The 17,711-nt window shown below is 34.7% G+C and overlaps 1 protein-coding gene across 18 annotated transcripts in view; it reads left to right on the forward strand.

Annotated features, from left to right (window-relative positions):
• Positions 1-17,698, forward strand: part of LOC139123175 (PDZ and LIM domain protein 7-like) — a 71,009-nt gene extending 53,311 nt beyond the window's left edge. For 6 of the 18 annotated variants that reach the window (XM_070689268.1, XM_070689251.1, XM_070689255.1 and 3 more), the window contains 7 exons: positions 79-150; positions 5,432-5,499; positions 7,073-7,196; positions 9,590-9,770; positions 12,227-12,359; positions 12,781-12,896; positions 13,779-17,698. In XM_070689268.1, coding sequence (XP_070545369.1) covers positions 79-150; positions 5,432-5,499; positions 7,073-7,196; positions 9,590-9,770; positions 12,227-12,359; positions 12,781-12,896; positions 13,779-13,859 — 775 coding nt within the window. In that variant the 3' untranslated portion in view covers positions 13,860-17,698. Of the gene's footprint in view, positions 1-78; positions 151-1,854; positions 1,906-5,431; positions 5,500-7,072; positions 7,197-9,589; positions 9,771-12,226; positions 12,360-12,780; positions 12,897-13,778 lie in introns of all 18 variants that reach the window. The other 12 variants (XM_070689266.1, XM_070689250.1, XM_070689253.1 and 9 more) reach the window with 3 other exon arrangements.
• Positions 17,699-17,711: the final 13 nt, after the last annotated feature.

The following is a 17,711-nucleotide window of genomic DNA, read 5'->3' on the forward strand; positions in this document are numbered from 1 at the left end:
ATCCCTATCTTACACAGCTTGCATATACCTATAATATTTGCATGTTTTTCCCATTTGTTTGTTTGTTTGTGCAAGCAGGTATTCAGCTCCTCCACTTAGTCCAGATGAAAGGATTGCCCGGGCTCTTGAAGCTCAGGGTGACATAATTGTGTAAGCGATATGATGATAAGAAAATGCTCAATGTCACCAAAACAATATTAATTTTCATAATCTCAGCACAAAAATTTTGTTTCACTGAGCTTTATGCAAATTATTTCCCACAATGTTTCTCATGAATTAATGCCCACATGCTGTGAAAGTAATCAGTTTTTCATCTGTAGATTTTAGGAATCTACATCTAACTTGTGTTGCTAAGGACAACTTCACCTTTGACCCCTGGTACTAATATGCAAATGATAATAAGCAGTTATTGCTGTTATTGTTAAATTACTTTGTTTGTTATTTCCAATTTAACATAACCGTAGTTTCTTTCGAAATTAATTATAGTTTCTTTAAATATTTTCTCTCTCAATGTTACTCTGTCTGATAACTTCATCAAACTATAATCACTATGCAATAATTTTTTCTTCTTATCTTCTGGGAATGTTTAGCTCCATGCATGTAACATTCAAATGTCATGTTGAAAAATTGTCTTTTTTTCCTTAAAATTCTATAGATTTGATATATCAGTGCATGTTGGCCTTTGACACAAATATATGTCCAGTTATCATATTGTATTTTTTCTCTGTTTAAGCAATGCTTGCTCAGAATAAGATCAGGTTTCTTTGAAAGAACAGCCACACATGCTTCAGGCAGCTCTGTTATACTAATCACATTGTCTTATCACGATTCAAAGTTCCTAGTCACTATCTAGCTTCTATCTCATGAATAATGGTAGTTCATTCTGCAATGAACCGTCCAAACAAAATCTGAGAAACAAAATATGAAGCCATTTATATAACCTGCATCCATTTACATAAAGAAAAACAATAATTAATCTGCACTAATTAAATATAAAAAACAACAGCAAGTTAAATACTTGTAAAATTATACTTGTTAAAAATACAAATTAAATAGGTGACATGTTAAAGTTTTAACCCTTTCACCCCCAGTTCCCTGTATACAGGTCCAACTTTACCATAGAAAACAATGGATTTGGGACAAACCATGGTGGTTAAAGTTTTAAAGTTCTTATGTTTGGATGAAAGATGATTACTTAGACAGTATGTACAAAGACACTGGTTTGATGACTGATTACTCAGACAGTATGTACAAAGACACTGGTTTCACATTTGGTAGATACATGATCAAAATCTAAAATCTGTCTTTGTCACTTTTTTCAGTTCTGATTAGAAGGAATTTCAAACTGAGAAGTCACAAACCATACCAACAACTTTGGCCTTCTAAATTCTGAGAATATCTTGTCAACAAAACTTCGTATTGCATTGAACAATGCCAACTTTGTTCAACATTAAGAAATAATCATAGAAATGCAACAACAGTGTTTGTTTGATTAGAAAATAATATATACACCCAGTCTAAACAGCTACTCACTGTTCCTTTCGCACCCTTACATTTAAAACAAATTTCTTTTCAGTGATGTTTTGGCTTCTGGAAACATATTTTAATTGGACTACAGAGGGCGGTCTTGCATGTTAAAAAAATGATAATTGGACTATGGAGGGCAGTCTTGCATGTTCATTTGTTTGTTATTCATTTCTTTCACATTTTCATAATCTATAGTCATTGCCTGATGGATATATTTCTCATTTTCTGTTTCTGTTTTAGTTTCTAGTAATGTGTCTGCTTTGTGTCTTACTCATACTTTTCTCACAAAGCTTTTTTCCTTTGCCTTTCTATTCTGCCTTTCTCTAGCGCTGGAGGTGTAAAAGTTACATTTGAACCCTCTGAGAGAAAAACTCATAGGTAACTTGGTAAATTTTCTTACCAATGTTCCATATGCCTTTGCAGCTCTGAGTCAGTAAAGATGGAAAAATTCATGAACTAATCATTCAAGAAATAACTTAATCATGACATTGACAATTCTGTGGTCAAATATTATCATCGTTCTCAAAGTCAAATTTTCATAATCCAAGTGTTTTATTGTTTGACTAATAGCGGCTAATAAATCATATGCATTTTCATACATCAAAACATGGACATCAGAGCAACATTGGTACAAGATTAATATTAACCTTGTCTAAGTTACTTATAGGTTTGTGTCCTGTTTCTGCAGAGTAACATTAAACCCAGTCAAAGTGTTTTGAAGTTTTGTTGTTTGCACAACTTACACAGGCTGTATTTATCAGCAGTGTTCCAGTATCATTGGTTCATTTCTGATAAAGGACACGGAGAGCTGTTCTGAAGTTTTTTCTGCTAAACGGCTAGCTTTCAGCACAGCCTTTGATTTTTGTTGTAGGTAGATTTGTCGATGAGTTTTCAGTGCTGTGCTTCCTGCTGTGTTGCCAAATTTACAACCAGAAAAAAACTGCTCATATCATTACTTGTAGGTATTCTTACATAAGGAAGTGTTACAGAAATGTAAACTTTACAAGCACATTTGCACATATTTCACTAGTTAATCGTGTGATCTACTAATTTATTGAGTAAAATCCTCTCTAAGGTTTGAGAAGCTGCTAAGCATAGTGGCAACACAAATTGCAAAAGTCTTTCTTCAATCAGTACAAGTACATGTATTTTCCTACTGGCTTGGGAAATACGTACTTAATACTTTCAATGTCATGAGTTTTGTAATAATGAATCAATGCTGTAACAAAAAGTAATCTTTGTAAAGTTAACAGTATCGTTTAAGAATCCTACACTTAAAAAGTATAGGATGTTTCCTTTCAAGAAATAAATTGGAACTTAATTGCAATAAAATACATTCAGCCAGGAAGTGTTTGTGGTAAGCCAGAGATAGGGTTAGGATGTCTGGTAATCCAGAAAATGAAGTTTATAGGGTTGTCGAAGGCTCAGTATACGTGTCTGTGTATGTGTTTTCTTTCGCGAGATATCATCCAATTTTACTCTCATTGACTCTAAATTACATTTATTGAGCAGTGTTAGCTGCGTCAGTGTGTACGCATCAACCCTGTGCCTGCCTGTGAGTCATATGAAAATACTGAATGTAATCAAATTCTAACAACCATTTCAACTGTGTCCCCATCAGAACTTCTGTGCTTTTATTGTACGATATCTGTCTGAAACAACTTATAATTAAATGAATAATATGAGGTAACATTATTTTGGGAATAAAATGGTATAAGTATTGTGAAAACATTTCAGAGTATTTTGGTTTTAAACATGAGAATTCACAGAAACGATAAATATATAAACTGAAAACTTGAGATATTTTACATAGAAAACTATCATTGCATGTAGATACACTTCCTCAAGATTACACCAGTGGCAAATTTCTTGGAATGAATTGTCTTTACAGCTATTATCCACACCTTGTAAGTTCAGTCGTGCAAAACTAGTGAATTATTCCATTTGATATAGGCTGCTAGGTTTACAAGCAGAAGAAGAATTGCCATATCTGTTGATAAAAAATTGTGAAAGACTTAATATTTGTTACTATCTAGATACATAGCAGTCACCCTGAACTCACTCAATGCTCCAACCACAACCTTTCGCTTACATTGACCTTGTCTGTGACACATTTTTAGATTCCTACTCTCATGGTTTTGTCAATGTACCTTTCTAGAATTACGTCGCTCATCATTTATTTCAATTTTTAAAATTTATTATATCCTCACCATAATCATAAACTACTGTCTATGGCATAATGTGTACCTTAGCTTTGAACACTGTACCATGACATACTGGTAATAATAAGAATCGTTGGAAAAGAGAGATTATGTAAAAAAAATTGACATTTCTGTCAAGTTAATGATGCTTTTGTCGTGATTTGAATTTTACAAGGTAGGAACAGTGGTAAAACATTTAAAAGTATTAAAAATTTGCATAATGAATTGTATCGCCTTACATACATATTCATAGTGAGAGTTTCCATAGTGACAACTATGTTTAGCATGAGAATATTTCTTTCAATTCCGTGTCTAGTAAATTTTAGGAAGTCATTATCTAGACAACGCTTTGAAAAATTTTTCTGAATGGGATTGTCAGTGTATTTGTTGCTTCTAGTGTTTGTAATTTACTAGTACTAGGAAGAGCGCCCTCTAAGTTGAGTTTCCTCAGCTTAGTTGACAGAAATGCAATAGGTGGCTAAAAAGTAGAACTGATTGAAAAGTTTTGCTTGAAAATTAGCCAGGATGGTTAGCAGAATAAATATCTTTGTAGTTTAGTGTGTGGAGTATGTGTGGAGAGTGTGTAATTGAAGTTACATTGTCAATGTCAAAATATATCATTGTTTATCCGAAAATATCAACCTGCAAAAATGGTGTTCTGCCTCTTAAAGGGAAACTAACAGTAATTTTTTGATGATTTTGTTTACTATTTTGGTATATACTGTCAACTACAGTTGCTTTTTCTACCACCCAAAGCATGTTGAGATACACAGTATTCGGCTTGTCAGCTCAGTCTGACTGCATTGTTATTGTTGACATGTGAATTTTTGTCAAGGCCAGACTTACACAATGTACATGCCGTGTTTAGATTCTGAATACTGAGTATTTCAACATGTTTCAGGGAGTAAAACAAGAACTAGCAAACAAACTAAACTAGTGAAAATATAACCAAATGTTACAGCTACTGTCCCTCAGTTTAAACTATTGTAGTCTTGCTGCATGATTCAGTTACCTTTCACATACAAACAATCCCGTCAATGAAAGGTAAAACATAAAATCCTGTGCCTGTATAATTTTTGTAAAAGACCCAGGATGGCAAACAATCCGTAATACCTTGGCTGTGAGTAAAGGTGTTACCATACAGGTGTATCATACAGGTGTACCATACACGTAGTGTCTGTGGTACTAGCTTGGTAGCCTATTATCCCAGCTTTACCTCATGAGTTACTTTTTCATACATGGTAGTTTCCAGGTTTTAGAGATAGATATCTGAATGTCTGGACTACAAAGGCATGTTCATAAGAAACAGAATATTATTTACATTGAATTTATGTTGTCTATTCGTTGGATACAAAGTATGATCACAAGGGATAAAGTTGGATGAAATGATAGATTTTAGCCAAATGGTCTGAAATGAGACAGTTCCTTCACAATGCATGCTGTAACATCATTCTTTAACACTGCAAATATGATAAAAGCATTGCAGTTCAAGAATTCTCTGTCTTGCTAGCTTGCAATAACAATTCAATGTGGCACTTGCAGATCACGCAGGCTGTCAACAAAATGTGTGTTATCTTTTCATGCACTACCATGTTATATGTAAGTCAATGTCATGTTCTATGTTGTCTATTCTGTGTCACAAATAGTAGAGTATTTGAACATTTATTGTGACCTATTCATTTTTGCTCTTTTCACTGTTGTAGTAAGCAGTTATCAGCACCTCATCAATATGCGGCCGCTGCTCGAGGCCCCCTAGGAGCTGGTGGAAACAGTAAGTGAATATTAAAACAGACTCCCTATGCAGGTGAAATAAGCAAAGATTATTCTGTCACTCAAAATTTCCATCATTAAAGCCGCACTTTTCAATCCCAGGTTCTCGCATTAGTTGAGTTCTCCTCCCAGTCAAACTCTTGGCCAGTACGATATGTTTTATTTCTATAACATTGATTACACAAACTGATCTCAACCTTTTGTCACATTTTGCTAATCCTGCAACAGAGTTTATGCAAGCTTTTGATTGACAGTCGGTTTCAAATCGCCACGGTCATTGATTCCCCACCACAAACGCTCAAATTTCCTAAAAAATTTTGTCTTCCCGTCGCGTTAGACTTTGAATATAACCTCAGAGTTCAATCGCCATCAGCTTCGCGCTGACTACTAAAAACTGGCATTTTCTGGAGCGTATGCCCGCGGTTACCTGTTTTGTGTCCACTTACACAATATACGCCGCCATACCTTGGCTTCCTTTTAAAGGGAGGCTCCGCCTTAAAGGTTGTCATAAGATATTTCAGCTGTTTCCATCTGCTTTATATCTGCCAAACATTACACTACCGGTACCTTCATCTGATGTAAATTTATCCTCCCCTGTTATCATTGTGCCAAGAATTCCTGGAGTTGAGAAAGTTATGGTCTGTGGAAATTTCTGAGGAATAGAACAGCATTTGTTACCGCTATGCAAAGAAAGTCAATCAATGTCTTTTGATTGTAAATGTTTCCAAATATTTATGCAACTGAAAATGAAAATATTTTCATATCTGATACAGTAGCTGAAAATTGTAAAGATGCATATTTTATTGAAGCAAGCTGGAAATTTCCAATATACCGTACCTATGCGTTAATTGCTTCAACTTAGAATGGACTGCGTTACAAATAAAACCATGTGCATAAATGTGCATAGAAATATGAATATTTACATATGCATTTATACACACGTGTTTGTTTTTACCGCGATCACATGATCTTTTGGTGTTCTAAGTCCATAGTACACTGTGTGTCCTCTTTATTCTGGAGTGGAACCATTGGTGCACACGTTTTAAGGAGGCCAGAGTGACTCCCTGTATACTTTCTAAAAAGCGACTCCCTGTATACTTTCTAAAAGGCAACCACATTTATTGTGTCTGTTGGATTGCGTGATACAGTGTCAATCCATGACTAATGTTGTATTATCTTGTTTTTACATATCAATGTATATTGACCATGGCAACCAAAGTATGGCTTGAAAGGTTGAAATCTCATTACGTAGTAGCTTGATACGTGGACTGAATGAGGCAAAACACCTAGTATTGAAATACTCTCTCATATATCATGGTCTTTCTAGTACAGCTTCAACCAGTCACTTCTCTGTTATCTGAATCTGCCAAACATTCTAACATTCTACCAACCACAGTGAGTATTTTACTGGTTGCCATCATACCAAAGAGAAGCGTTGTCATGAGACGACAAAGATTCTGTCAACATCATCAGCATATAATATCCTGCTACTCGATAATCATTATCTACAGTCCTATTCCCGAAAACATACATAGTCTACAAAGGAATTAATTTTTTCTGATTGAATATTTTAGAACCCTTGCCACCTCGACCAGCTGGTGCCCCTAGGCAGCAAATTCAGAGAGGAGCTATGAAGAAAACAACGGTACCACCAGGAACCCGTACTCCAATGTGTGATAACTGTGGTGAAACTATTAGGTCAGTTTTTCCTTTGAAAATTGTTTTCCAACTTAAAATGTTAATTTGTTGTGCTTCAACAAGTCATTTACAGAGTGTCCCACCGAAAGTTTTGTTTTGTGCATTGGATAAATATCATATAATTCAGTGTTTTCTCTCAACTAGGCATTGCACAAATTGTGTGTTTCAATCAATAGTCTGCCCTTAAAAAGTCACGCAGAGCTTAGAAATCACGCATTAAATCATTGACCCTAAACACAGACAAAACTAATTTGCAAGCAAAAACGTCCATTATGTGATTGTGATTTAAGTTTATTGACCTGTGAATATGCTCTTGTTTCTCATGATATCACTCCCTCAGAAAAGCCAAAATATCACCTGTCATTCTGCTTTGGTGATGTATGTGACATGGGGTGTACTCACTCAACAAACACAGCCAATATTATCTTGTTGTTCGGTCTACATGGACACAAGTGCAATTTTGTGTTTACATTTTGATAGCAGTTAAGTTTGAGAGAAACATTGTATCAACGATAGAATGAAACTGCCTGAAAATGTCAAGTCTGCTTTGATGAATGGTGTGCAAATTGACCCTAATGGACACACAGAGAAAACACCGTGTTTATCGTCAATATCTTGTACAGGTATCTTGTTTCTAAGTCATTGCAACAAGCTGTTGTGACAAGACAGTTCAGTCAATCAGACATGTCATCCAGAAGGGATCAGCACTTGTTGACCGTGTGCTGGTCAACAGTCTCTGTCTGTCTAAAGACCAATATCAAACAGTTCAGTGTATCAAAGAAAAACACCAGACAGTTTTGTATAGCTGCTGTCCTCATTTCATCGTACTTTAAGAAGATCCAATTATTATTGAAAATGATATCATACCAGTGCATTGATGGTGAAAATTAATACAGCGATCTGATTGGTCAAGACGTGAAAATAACCATGCTATATTCGTGATATCGCAGTGTTGGAACATGCATTAGCTTTGAACTTGAGAAACATTCCTATTTTAATATGTCACATCAGAATTTCAATATACAGCAACTATTTAGACATAATACCAATAAACCACCTCAGCAACTGGCATATCATTCTGTTTTGTCCAGTTCACCTCATTTAGTGCGTGCTAATACTCTGACATATATGTTTTAATCTGGTCAAAATCTCTAGATATACCTGTTGCTGAGTTTGGTTTATTTCTTAATTACATCATGTCAGTGTGCCAAGTACACCAATGTGTCGTTCTGATTGGATGAGAGCCTACAGTAATTAGTAATGTACCATTGCTGAATTGTCCATTGTAACTGATTAGATGGTTCAATACATGGAGATAATTCAGAGAACAAATTGCTTCTAGAACTGCTTTATCAGAGCATTTAGCTTGCTCCTCACCATTCCAGCTTTGTAACTTTTTGTCATCTGTGCCACCTGCACTGCCGTAGCCTAGTATGCATGATACATATCCTCACTCCATTTTTGAAGCCGCTTTTACCGTGTTTGGTGCTAGAATTATGGCCAGAACAACGTTTTAATGCCATAAACGCAATTGTTGATATCATACAATCGCGAAACCCCCTTCACAGGTAGGTAGGGTATACACTCCATTTGGATGCAATTCTCTCCATATAACATGATCTAGTTACTACATTTATTGAAACTGTGCTTTCCCTTTGATCAGTGTCATCATTCTTGAACTTGGTGACATCATAACTCCATCATACCAGTTTGAGAGCAATTATTACTCAATAATAAGTTCAGAGGGCAAAGGTTATCACTGCAGGGTATCAAAATGAACACATTTTCATATTTTATGGTGAGTTAAGATGTAATATGTTGAGTTGTCAATACAGCTAACCTAAGATATTGTTGAGAAAACTTCTGAAAGTTACTGAGCATTTAAGGTATGCACCTTGAAAGTGAAACACTTAATTTTTGCTCTAACTTTCCTCAAGTAATATTTCAACCATTCTCTTACAAAATCAAAAATAAAACTGGGGGTGATCATGCAAATTTTGGTACTAGAGAAACAAATTGCCCAAGATTACCGATAATTGAAATTCAAAATGGCTGCCATCCCTGTGCTAACTCTATGATATAAAGTAAAATTTTCGATTTTTGAAAAACTAAGATGGCGAAAAGTTTTTAACACCAAGAGTTCAAGATAAACTCCCACAAATGGTAGATCAGAAAAGAAGTGTAAAAGTTTGAGAGTCTGAACAGCTGTCTTGAGACGCATTCTACCTTAAACTCAATGATATGAAAGAATTAGAAGACAGACTGTATCAGCAGTGGCCAGACAGTTTGATAGGAACACCAGTGGACTCATATGGTACTCTGTGATTTTGATGGAAATGATAATATCGGATTGAGTTTAACATCTGTACATTGATGTATTTTATATCCATCAGAGGTCCGTTTGTGAATGCTATCGGAAAGAATTGGCATCCGGAACATTTCCACTGTTCCCACTGCAACTGCAGTCTGATGGAACTTGGCTTTGTGGAAGAAGGTGGCCAGCTTTTCTGTGAGAATGACTACGCTGCATACTTTGCTTCAACTTGCAACAAGTGCCAACAACCCATAGTTGGGGTGAGAATGCCACATTACTTGTTATGTCTGTAGTGGCCAGCAGCTGTAAACAATATTTTTTTCACTGTTTTTGTATTTTAATGTCAATTACAGTTTCTTGTTCTACTGCCCATAGCATATTGAGAAGCCTGTACATGTACAGACTGCAGTTTGTTATTGTTGACAATTCTGATCCAGAACCCAATTCAAATGTAAACAATAACTGTGCATTTTACACACATAGTCATTTTTTACGCAAGCTGAATAGTTGGTATTTCAAGATACTGTGGGGAATAGGACAAGATCTTGCAATTGCCATACAAAACAAAAATTATTTTGAAAAAATCATTGAAAGTTACAGCTACTGGCCCTTTAAGCCGTGCAATCACTGTGAGCGTGTTAAAATCATTGTATTTGATCAATGTTTTTGCCAGCTTATCGCATGATTGTAAGATGTTATAAGTTCATTTTTGTGGACAAATTTGCTTGTAAATGAATCTGGCATCCAACACTATCAGGAAGAACTTTCATTTTGCTTACCTTTTTTTCCCAAACACTAGCAGTCTTCATAGCAATCTAACTTTTTTAAGGTTCCAAGACAAGAAATTGACCATTTTAAACTAACAATTCTCTAGTGTTTAATAAGCTCAGAACCCCCGTAAATTGTATATTTTCGGAAAGCCTAGATATAGGGGAACATTTTGGTTACCATAGTGTCACCATTGTTTACATAACTATCACGTGACAGGTAATTTGCATAACCTTTCAAAAATCGGTTTTCCCTATGTTTTGTTTCAATGCTTTGAGATATGTGGCTGAAATTCATGTGAGTGCAAGCTATCCTACAGGTCTTCAAAAGTCTGTCTCAGAATTTTTTTAAACCTTCTTAAACAGTTTTTATGCCAGAAAAACTTCCAGAGCAGTGAATTTTACCATAGTTGATTTCTTTAAAATTGTGCTCCAAAAAAACTAAACAAGATATAAAAAATCTGAGACACACTTTGAAAGAGCATTGTGACAGCTTGCATTCCAGAAAGTTTGAGTCAGATATTTTGAAGTATTGAGACAAAACATAGGGAAAACCGACTTTTGAAAGGTTATGCAAATTATCTTGTCACGTGATAGCTATGTAAACAATGGTGACACTGTGGTTACCAAAATGTTCCCATATATGTAGGCTTTCAGAAAATGTATACTTCACAGGGGTTCTGAGTTTATTAACTGTTAGAGAATTGTTAGATTAAAAAGGTCACATTTCTTGTCTTGGAACCTTAATTAGCATGGTAAAACCTGTATGCAGACTTAGGTGTAATGTAAAGTGGAAGTCAAACCTTCAATAATTGACCATAATTTTAAGTTGATTGGTGAAAGTATCCCATAATTGTAGTGTACTACCCAGGTTTCTCATATTTCTGGTATTGGGAGTATTGTAAATATGACTGACTACCATATTTTTTTCTCAGTTATGTAAGGAGTTTTGCGAAGCCTAATTCATGAAAAAAAATTACAAATGAAAGATAGACTGTAAAACGTTTTTCACACACCATGTCATAATGATCTTGCATTTATCTGTTATGTCAGTTTTATGGCTTGGAATATATGCACTGTTAGACGGTGAAAACTTTTGACTCATTCTCAATTTCGAACCTAATAAATTTCCTCACAGGGTAAAAATTTTGAATATGGACAAATTCAGTTTTATTTTTGTTGCACAGTGTCAGTTGTAAAAAGAACTGATTTTTCTTACAAGTCACAGTTCCCTCCATAATATCCGAAAGCAAATACATGTCAGAAATTTCTTATGACATTCAGAAATAATTCTTATAGAAATGGATAAATTGTTACTTTGTTATCACCAATGTTCTGATTGAAGCTATGAAAATCACATATGAAAAGATTCAGCTACAAGCTATAGCAACAATACAATACAATACAATACTTTATTAATCTCTACGGAGAAATTGCAATGTCCGCTTCAAAATAATCCAATAACAAACAATAGTCAAACACATTCAAACCTACATACACAAAAATACGTGATAAAAATAAACTTGCTTAAAAATCAGCCCAGCTAGATTTAAAATTATAGTCTTAAATAGCTCTTCTCTTAGCTGTGTGCATGCAAAGGGCACTCTTAATCTACCACTTCTTTCAATATGACGACCATCACTGAGGATGGCATTTCTCTTATCAACCATTTTATCTGTATAAGTTTTATCAAAAGAGCATAATTTCCGCCCAACCACTTTACTATCTTGTTAATTACATTTTCTAATCTAATCTATGCATACAGACAAACTTTGTCCAAATTTCTGTTGATATTGGCCAATGCCATGCACAATGATACTATGGTTAGAAATAAATCTACTATCAAGATTAATGCTACTTACCTTATCATTTGTTTAAAAAAATTTGTAAAGACTATGCATGATGAGAATTTTTAGGCAACCTACAAATTTATCCCTTTGTCCATGCAGGACGTATTGAATGCCTTGGAGAAAACATGGCATCCAGAGTGCTTTGTTTGCTGTCAATGTCAACGACCTTTCTCTGCCATTGGTGCCGGCAGCACCTTCCATGTGGAGGATGGGAAACCATACTGTACACAAGGTAAGAACACATTCCATGAACAAGGTAAAATCATTTACCAGGAACAAGGTAGAAATGACTGTATACATGAAGGTAGCTCATGGTTGTTAATCCATTGTAACTGAACACAGACAATAGCAGGCACTTTCTGGTGTCATTTTTGAAGTTTCAACCTTGTATGATGTTTCCAAATGTTTTAATGGATAAGCATAACATAGTTGTGAAGGTCAATGTGACATATTATAGCCATTAAAACAGATTTGACTGTATGGTGATGTGTAAACTATGGTACTAGTGTGATAGGTTAAGACTTTCTGATAAGATAATATTGTACAGAGACAGGACGTGATGAGTAATGCAAGGCAAAATATGCGTTAGCAATATTGTAAGCAATGTTTGAAATATTCAATGACACATTGACTTGCTTTGTATTGTCTTCCAGACTGGAATGAGCTGTTCACCACCAAATGTTCTGGATGTCAGTTCCCCATTGAACCTGGCGATAAGTGGGTTGAAGCCCTGGACACTCAGTGGCATACAGGCTGCTTCACCTGTACCGTAAGTCATACATCAAACTTTGAAAACATTGTGAAAAGACTGAGAAGTTCTTCAGACATGAATGTTTGGAAATATTGAAAACAACAACAGGGAATACTTGTATCTTTTATTTAGTGGCAATGGTCGTTTGTTAAAGTGATCTGGAATTTGGTGTATGTATACAGTCTTCAACATATCATAGTTTGTGACAAAAATGTCCATTGACTTGTAGATTTACAGTGTATAAGGGCAAGATTATAAGGAGGGCTATACCAATGTGTTCAATGTCTGTGATGTTCACAAGGGGTATTAAACAGGCACTGCAGCCCAAATAGAGACCAGATTATAGGTGTTTTACAACACATCACAGTCTTGTGCTGTTTTATGTTCTTGTTAATAATGTGCTTTGATATATATGCAATGCAACAATACATTGTGAGAAGTTTACTGGAGTTCTCCCTGCCAATAATATTAGTGCCAATTTCTGCACAAAAAGAAAAAACAAAATGTCCTTAGCAAACCAAATAAAGTCCTTGTTCGCACTTGAATCTTTGTTGTCAATGAGCTGTTCAAGTTCGTACGCTGTTGGATTGGAAAATCTTGCTGTTTCAGTCAAGCTCGTCACTTATCCTGGGGCACTTATTACATTCTAATCCACGCCATCATTTCAAATCTGCATACAACAGAAAGCATATGGTCACATGACCACTTCCAAACACTACATTTGGAATTCACTTTTTATAAGTCAATAGGGATTAAACAATTGTATTTTCTCAAATCAGAATGTGGTGTGTTATAAATCTACATAGTATCTGGTAGGACTGAGGATTTAAAGGATAAAATTTTGTAACCATGGTTGATATTGTCAGCAATGATAACTGTACATACATTTCTCCTTTGTAGGTTTGTCACAAAAACCTTGAGGGACAGAGTTTCTACGCTAAAGCAGGGCGTCCATACTGCAGAGCCCATGCCAGCAGTTGAACTGTTACCATGGCAACAAAGACAGCATCATCTGAAGAAAGGCCAAATGCAATGAGGATAAACACATTTTAGGGTTTTACTAGTCATAATGGATATTATCATTACAATTTTGGTTTGTTAGAAAATTTCATCTGGTGGCAAATGCAAATATTACTGACTTTGAAGGTTGAAATCTGCAAAGGCGTATTTATCTACTATAGAAGTAGTGTATGTTAAAGAGCATGAGTTACAACCAAGAGTGGTTAGAATAAAACTGTTGAGTTTTAAATATTTGCTTCTTGTATGTCACAAAGTCTTGTAACAGAACAGGCAGTGTAACAAACATGGAAGAAAATGACTACGGCAAAGCAAGACATTGTAAGGGAACATGAAATGTGTGATGCTAACTTGTGACAGTTTATACTACTTAGTTGTCACATGTCAAAGATATCATGAGTCCATTGATCAAACTTCTGCAATCTTGGCTCTGATTGGTTGTTTGAGTTTCATGTGACTCAAATGAGCAATTTGATTGGCTTAAACTGATGACATACAAGAAGCAAAATAAGCATTATCAATACAAAACAGTTTAATAAATTTCAGTGATACGAAGTAATGCTTAAATAGGAAATAATGGAGTTCCATATTTTTATCAATATTCTTTTCCAGAAAAAATATGTGTGAATAAAATAAAAAAAACACTGGTAGTTCAGATAGTCAAAATAAAAGATATTTTTCATTACATTGGAGTTTAAAGTTTACACATTTATTATCTTAAAGTTTTTTTCATCAAGCCTTCAATTGCAATGCATTAAAGTTGTTTTTGCAGTATATATGAAACCTGCCTGCAGTTTTACCGGATGAGTTGTAACGAATAAACCAAAAAACGTGTGATTTAGGTCATTTTCTTTTATGCTTTTTCTGATTTTTCACTGTGATTGGGGAATGTTTAAACACCATTACAGAGTTTAAAAAGTTCAACATTGAACAATGTGTAAATCCCAGACACATATTAGTTAAATGTTTTCAGAGATTTGTAGATTCTTTGATGATACTTTAGAGTGCAATGTTTCCATGGCAACAATAGATTGACTGCAGGCAATATGAGTTGATGACCCATTGGGAAACAAATCACTACATAACCTTTGAACTCAAAGAAGCCAATGCTTAACTCAAATTTGAATAAAAATCAATTTTATAGACGTGAGATTTGAACAGTTTTAATAGCAAGGTTTGTGTTTTTAACAGTGATGATAGTTAGAGATAATTTATGCGCTAACATTTCTTAAAATTTACAAAACAGCAATATGGTAGCTAACAAATTTTTCTGTTTTCATACAAGCAACTTCTCTGACAATCAGAAGACTTGTCAAACAATCTTATTTCTGTACTGTGTTTCATACAACAAAATGTATGTTGTGCAAACCCTTCACAATTTATTAATGGTGCTTCCTATCTCTTTCTACACACGCTATTATAAAGTGGACTTTGATAGAGTGGATATTTGCAAAGATTTTTTAAATAAATCCATTTCAGTGTTTGTCATAGTTATTTGCACATCATGTGATGTCACATGCTTTGTGATAGTTATTTGCATATCATGTGATGGTCACATGCTTGATTGTGTCTTCCTCTGAGAATGTAGCTTTTCTCTTTCCAATAGAGTACAGCCTCCATGCCAGTATTTTGTAGTAATTCTTTGTGCCTGCGAACTTAAGGAGTCCCTTTGGGCAGCTCAAGTTCAAATGTATGTGACGTGGATCCCCCAGCCTTATGATAAAGAAATGAATTTCAATTTCTGTAAAATCATATTTATGCTGTGTACGAAAATAGTTTTCTTGTAAAGTTTTCTGTTGATTTTTGTTATTAGTATATTTCTATTGTAGCTATTGCTAAGTATTGATATAGCAATAAAAAATTTACAGCAATTAATTTTCAAGTGAAATACTGAATAATCCTTACATATATGTACCTTATACAGCGGTTTATTTGTTTCTTGTTACCTTGATTTGATCTGATCGGCTAAAATACTTTAAAATCTTCTAATGTGATCTTTGTGAAATGTTAACCTTATAAAGTACTGCTGTTTTAAACAGAGCTTTTTGCAAATTATGATAATATACTGATAATAATGAAATGCTGCATTGTCAGGTGCAAGTAGTCTACTTCAAATTCAAATTTAATGGCGCTGTTTGATGTTGCTCAAATTATCCTAAGAATTTTTTCCCATTCTCATTTTTCATTTCAAATTGCATGTGCAGTAGTCAGTAGACCAGAAGTCGCGATCTATGCTGCTTTCCATTTTGAGTTCTAAGAATTCTGTTAGTGAGGAGATTTGCTATTCAACAGTCTTTGCTGGACTTTTCTTTTTTTTGCAGTATATCAACAAAAAGTATGACAAAAACTCATTGGGTCAAAACGATCAGTTTTCAAATATTTCCAAATATTTTATCGGTGGACCGTATTTGGACCAACATTCTGAGGCCAGTCAGCCAAGCTAATTAGCCAAAATGATGCTCTCTCCAATTTTTTTAGCCAGGTAGAGGGGAAACATTCAGGACACAAAAGACTCTTAAAATTGTGCTCAAAGGAAATTGATATTTGTGAAAGTTTATGAAAGGCAAATTATAATTGGTCTGTGAAAGAGAATCTGTAAACAAAGAGTTCTTTCACCGTCATCACAAGCTGAAAATACCAGCATACACAATGGCTACTGATTCGCTTCAGTATAGAATGGTACTTGTACGTGGAGAGTTTTCAAAGTGCATCAAAAGGCAGACACACATTTCTTTGGTCTTGGTTTTAACAAAACTGACAAAGAAAGCTTTGTTTAATGGTGTCTGATATGATGCAAGAATGAATTTAATAAAAATAAAAGTACATTTTACCTCTCCTGGCAAAACATGAAAAATGAAAAACGATAGTGTCTTTTCCACAAGTCAAAATCATTAGGAATATTTCTCCATCTATAATGTATGAAGAGTATATGATTGACCTTTGACATTTGTGATTTTTTGCCCTTTGACCTATGTCAGGCACTGAAGGATAACTGATTCCATTGCTGCCCTGAACAGTTGATGATACAAGAAAAACTAACTTTCTGTTCCATTGTGTGCATGAAATGTTTTGACTTTTCCAAGCTGTGCACTGTCAGAAGTTGAGTCTCGTTGTAATTCAAAATCAGAGAATCCAGTTCTATCAAACATTTTTCAATTAGTCGCACATACCAAATTCCACCAGCTACACAATCAAATATGATCAAATAAAGTTAGTGCCTCTCCAATTTTTTCAACTGAGATAAAAAAAGTCTTCCACTTGACCAGCTTGAAGTAATCAGGTGAAAGCTGACAATGATGTTATTAGAACATGGCCAGTCATGGCTTTTTGGTTGGAAATTGTTATTTCAACATTTTTGTTTCTTTCCATTTTCTTGAGACTTTAACCATTTCACAGATGACCTTCAAGAAAACTGACCTTAAAAGAATGACGAAACAACCAAAATTAACATTGCGCCAATCAAGTTTAAAATTTGCATACATCTTACCAGTGTATCTTTTGCATGTTGCTGAAGTATTACAGATCCACTCATCCCTACACCCCATTTTGCAGTGGGATGGCCTTAAATCTCAATACTGACATTGCATGGGCCATAACCATTTCCTGGCAAGAAAGGGGTGTAAGGCATAATATATTTATACTCATATTAATAACTACAATAGTGCCTTCCTAAATTTATACAGTCACACTATTACTGCAGTGATGTCTTTTTAAATAAAGTAAAATATGCTTTAGTTTTGTAAAGGCAGATACTTAGCTAATGATAAACTCAGCAATAAAGTTAACTCAGTGCTTTTAAACAAGTGTCTTCCTCTC

Source organism: Ptychodera flava, chromosome 22, assembly GCF_041260155.1.
Source record: "Ptychodera flava strain L36383 chromosome 22, AS_Pfla_20210202, whole genome shotgun sequence".
NCBI lineage: Eukaryota > Metazoa > Hemichordata > Enteropneusta > Ptychoderidae > Ptychodera > Ptychodera flava.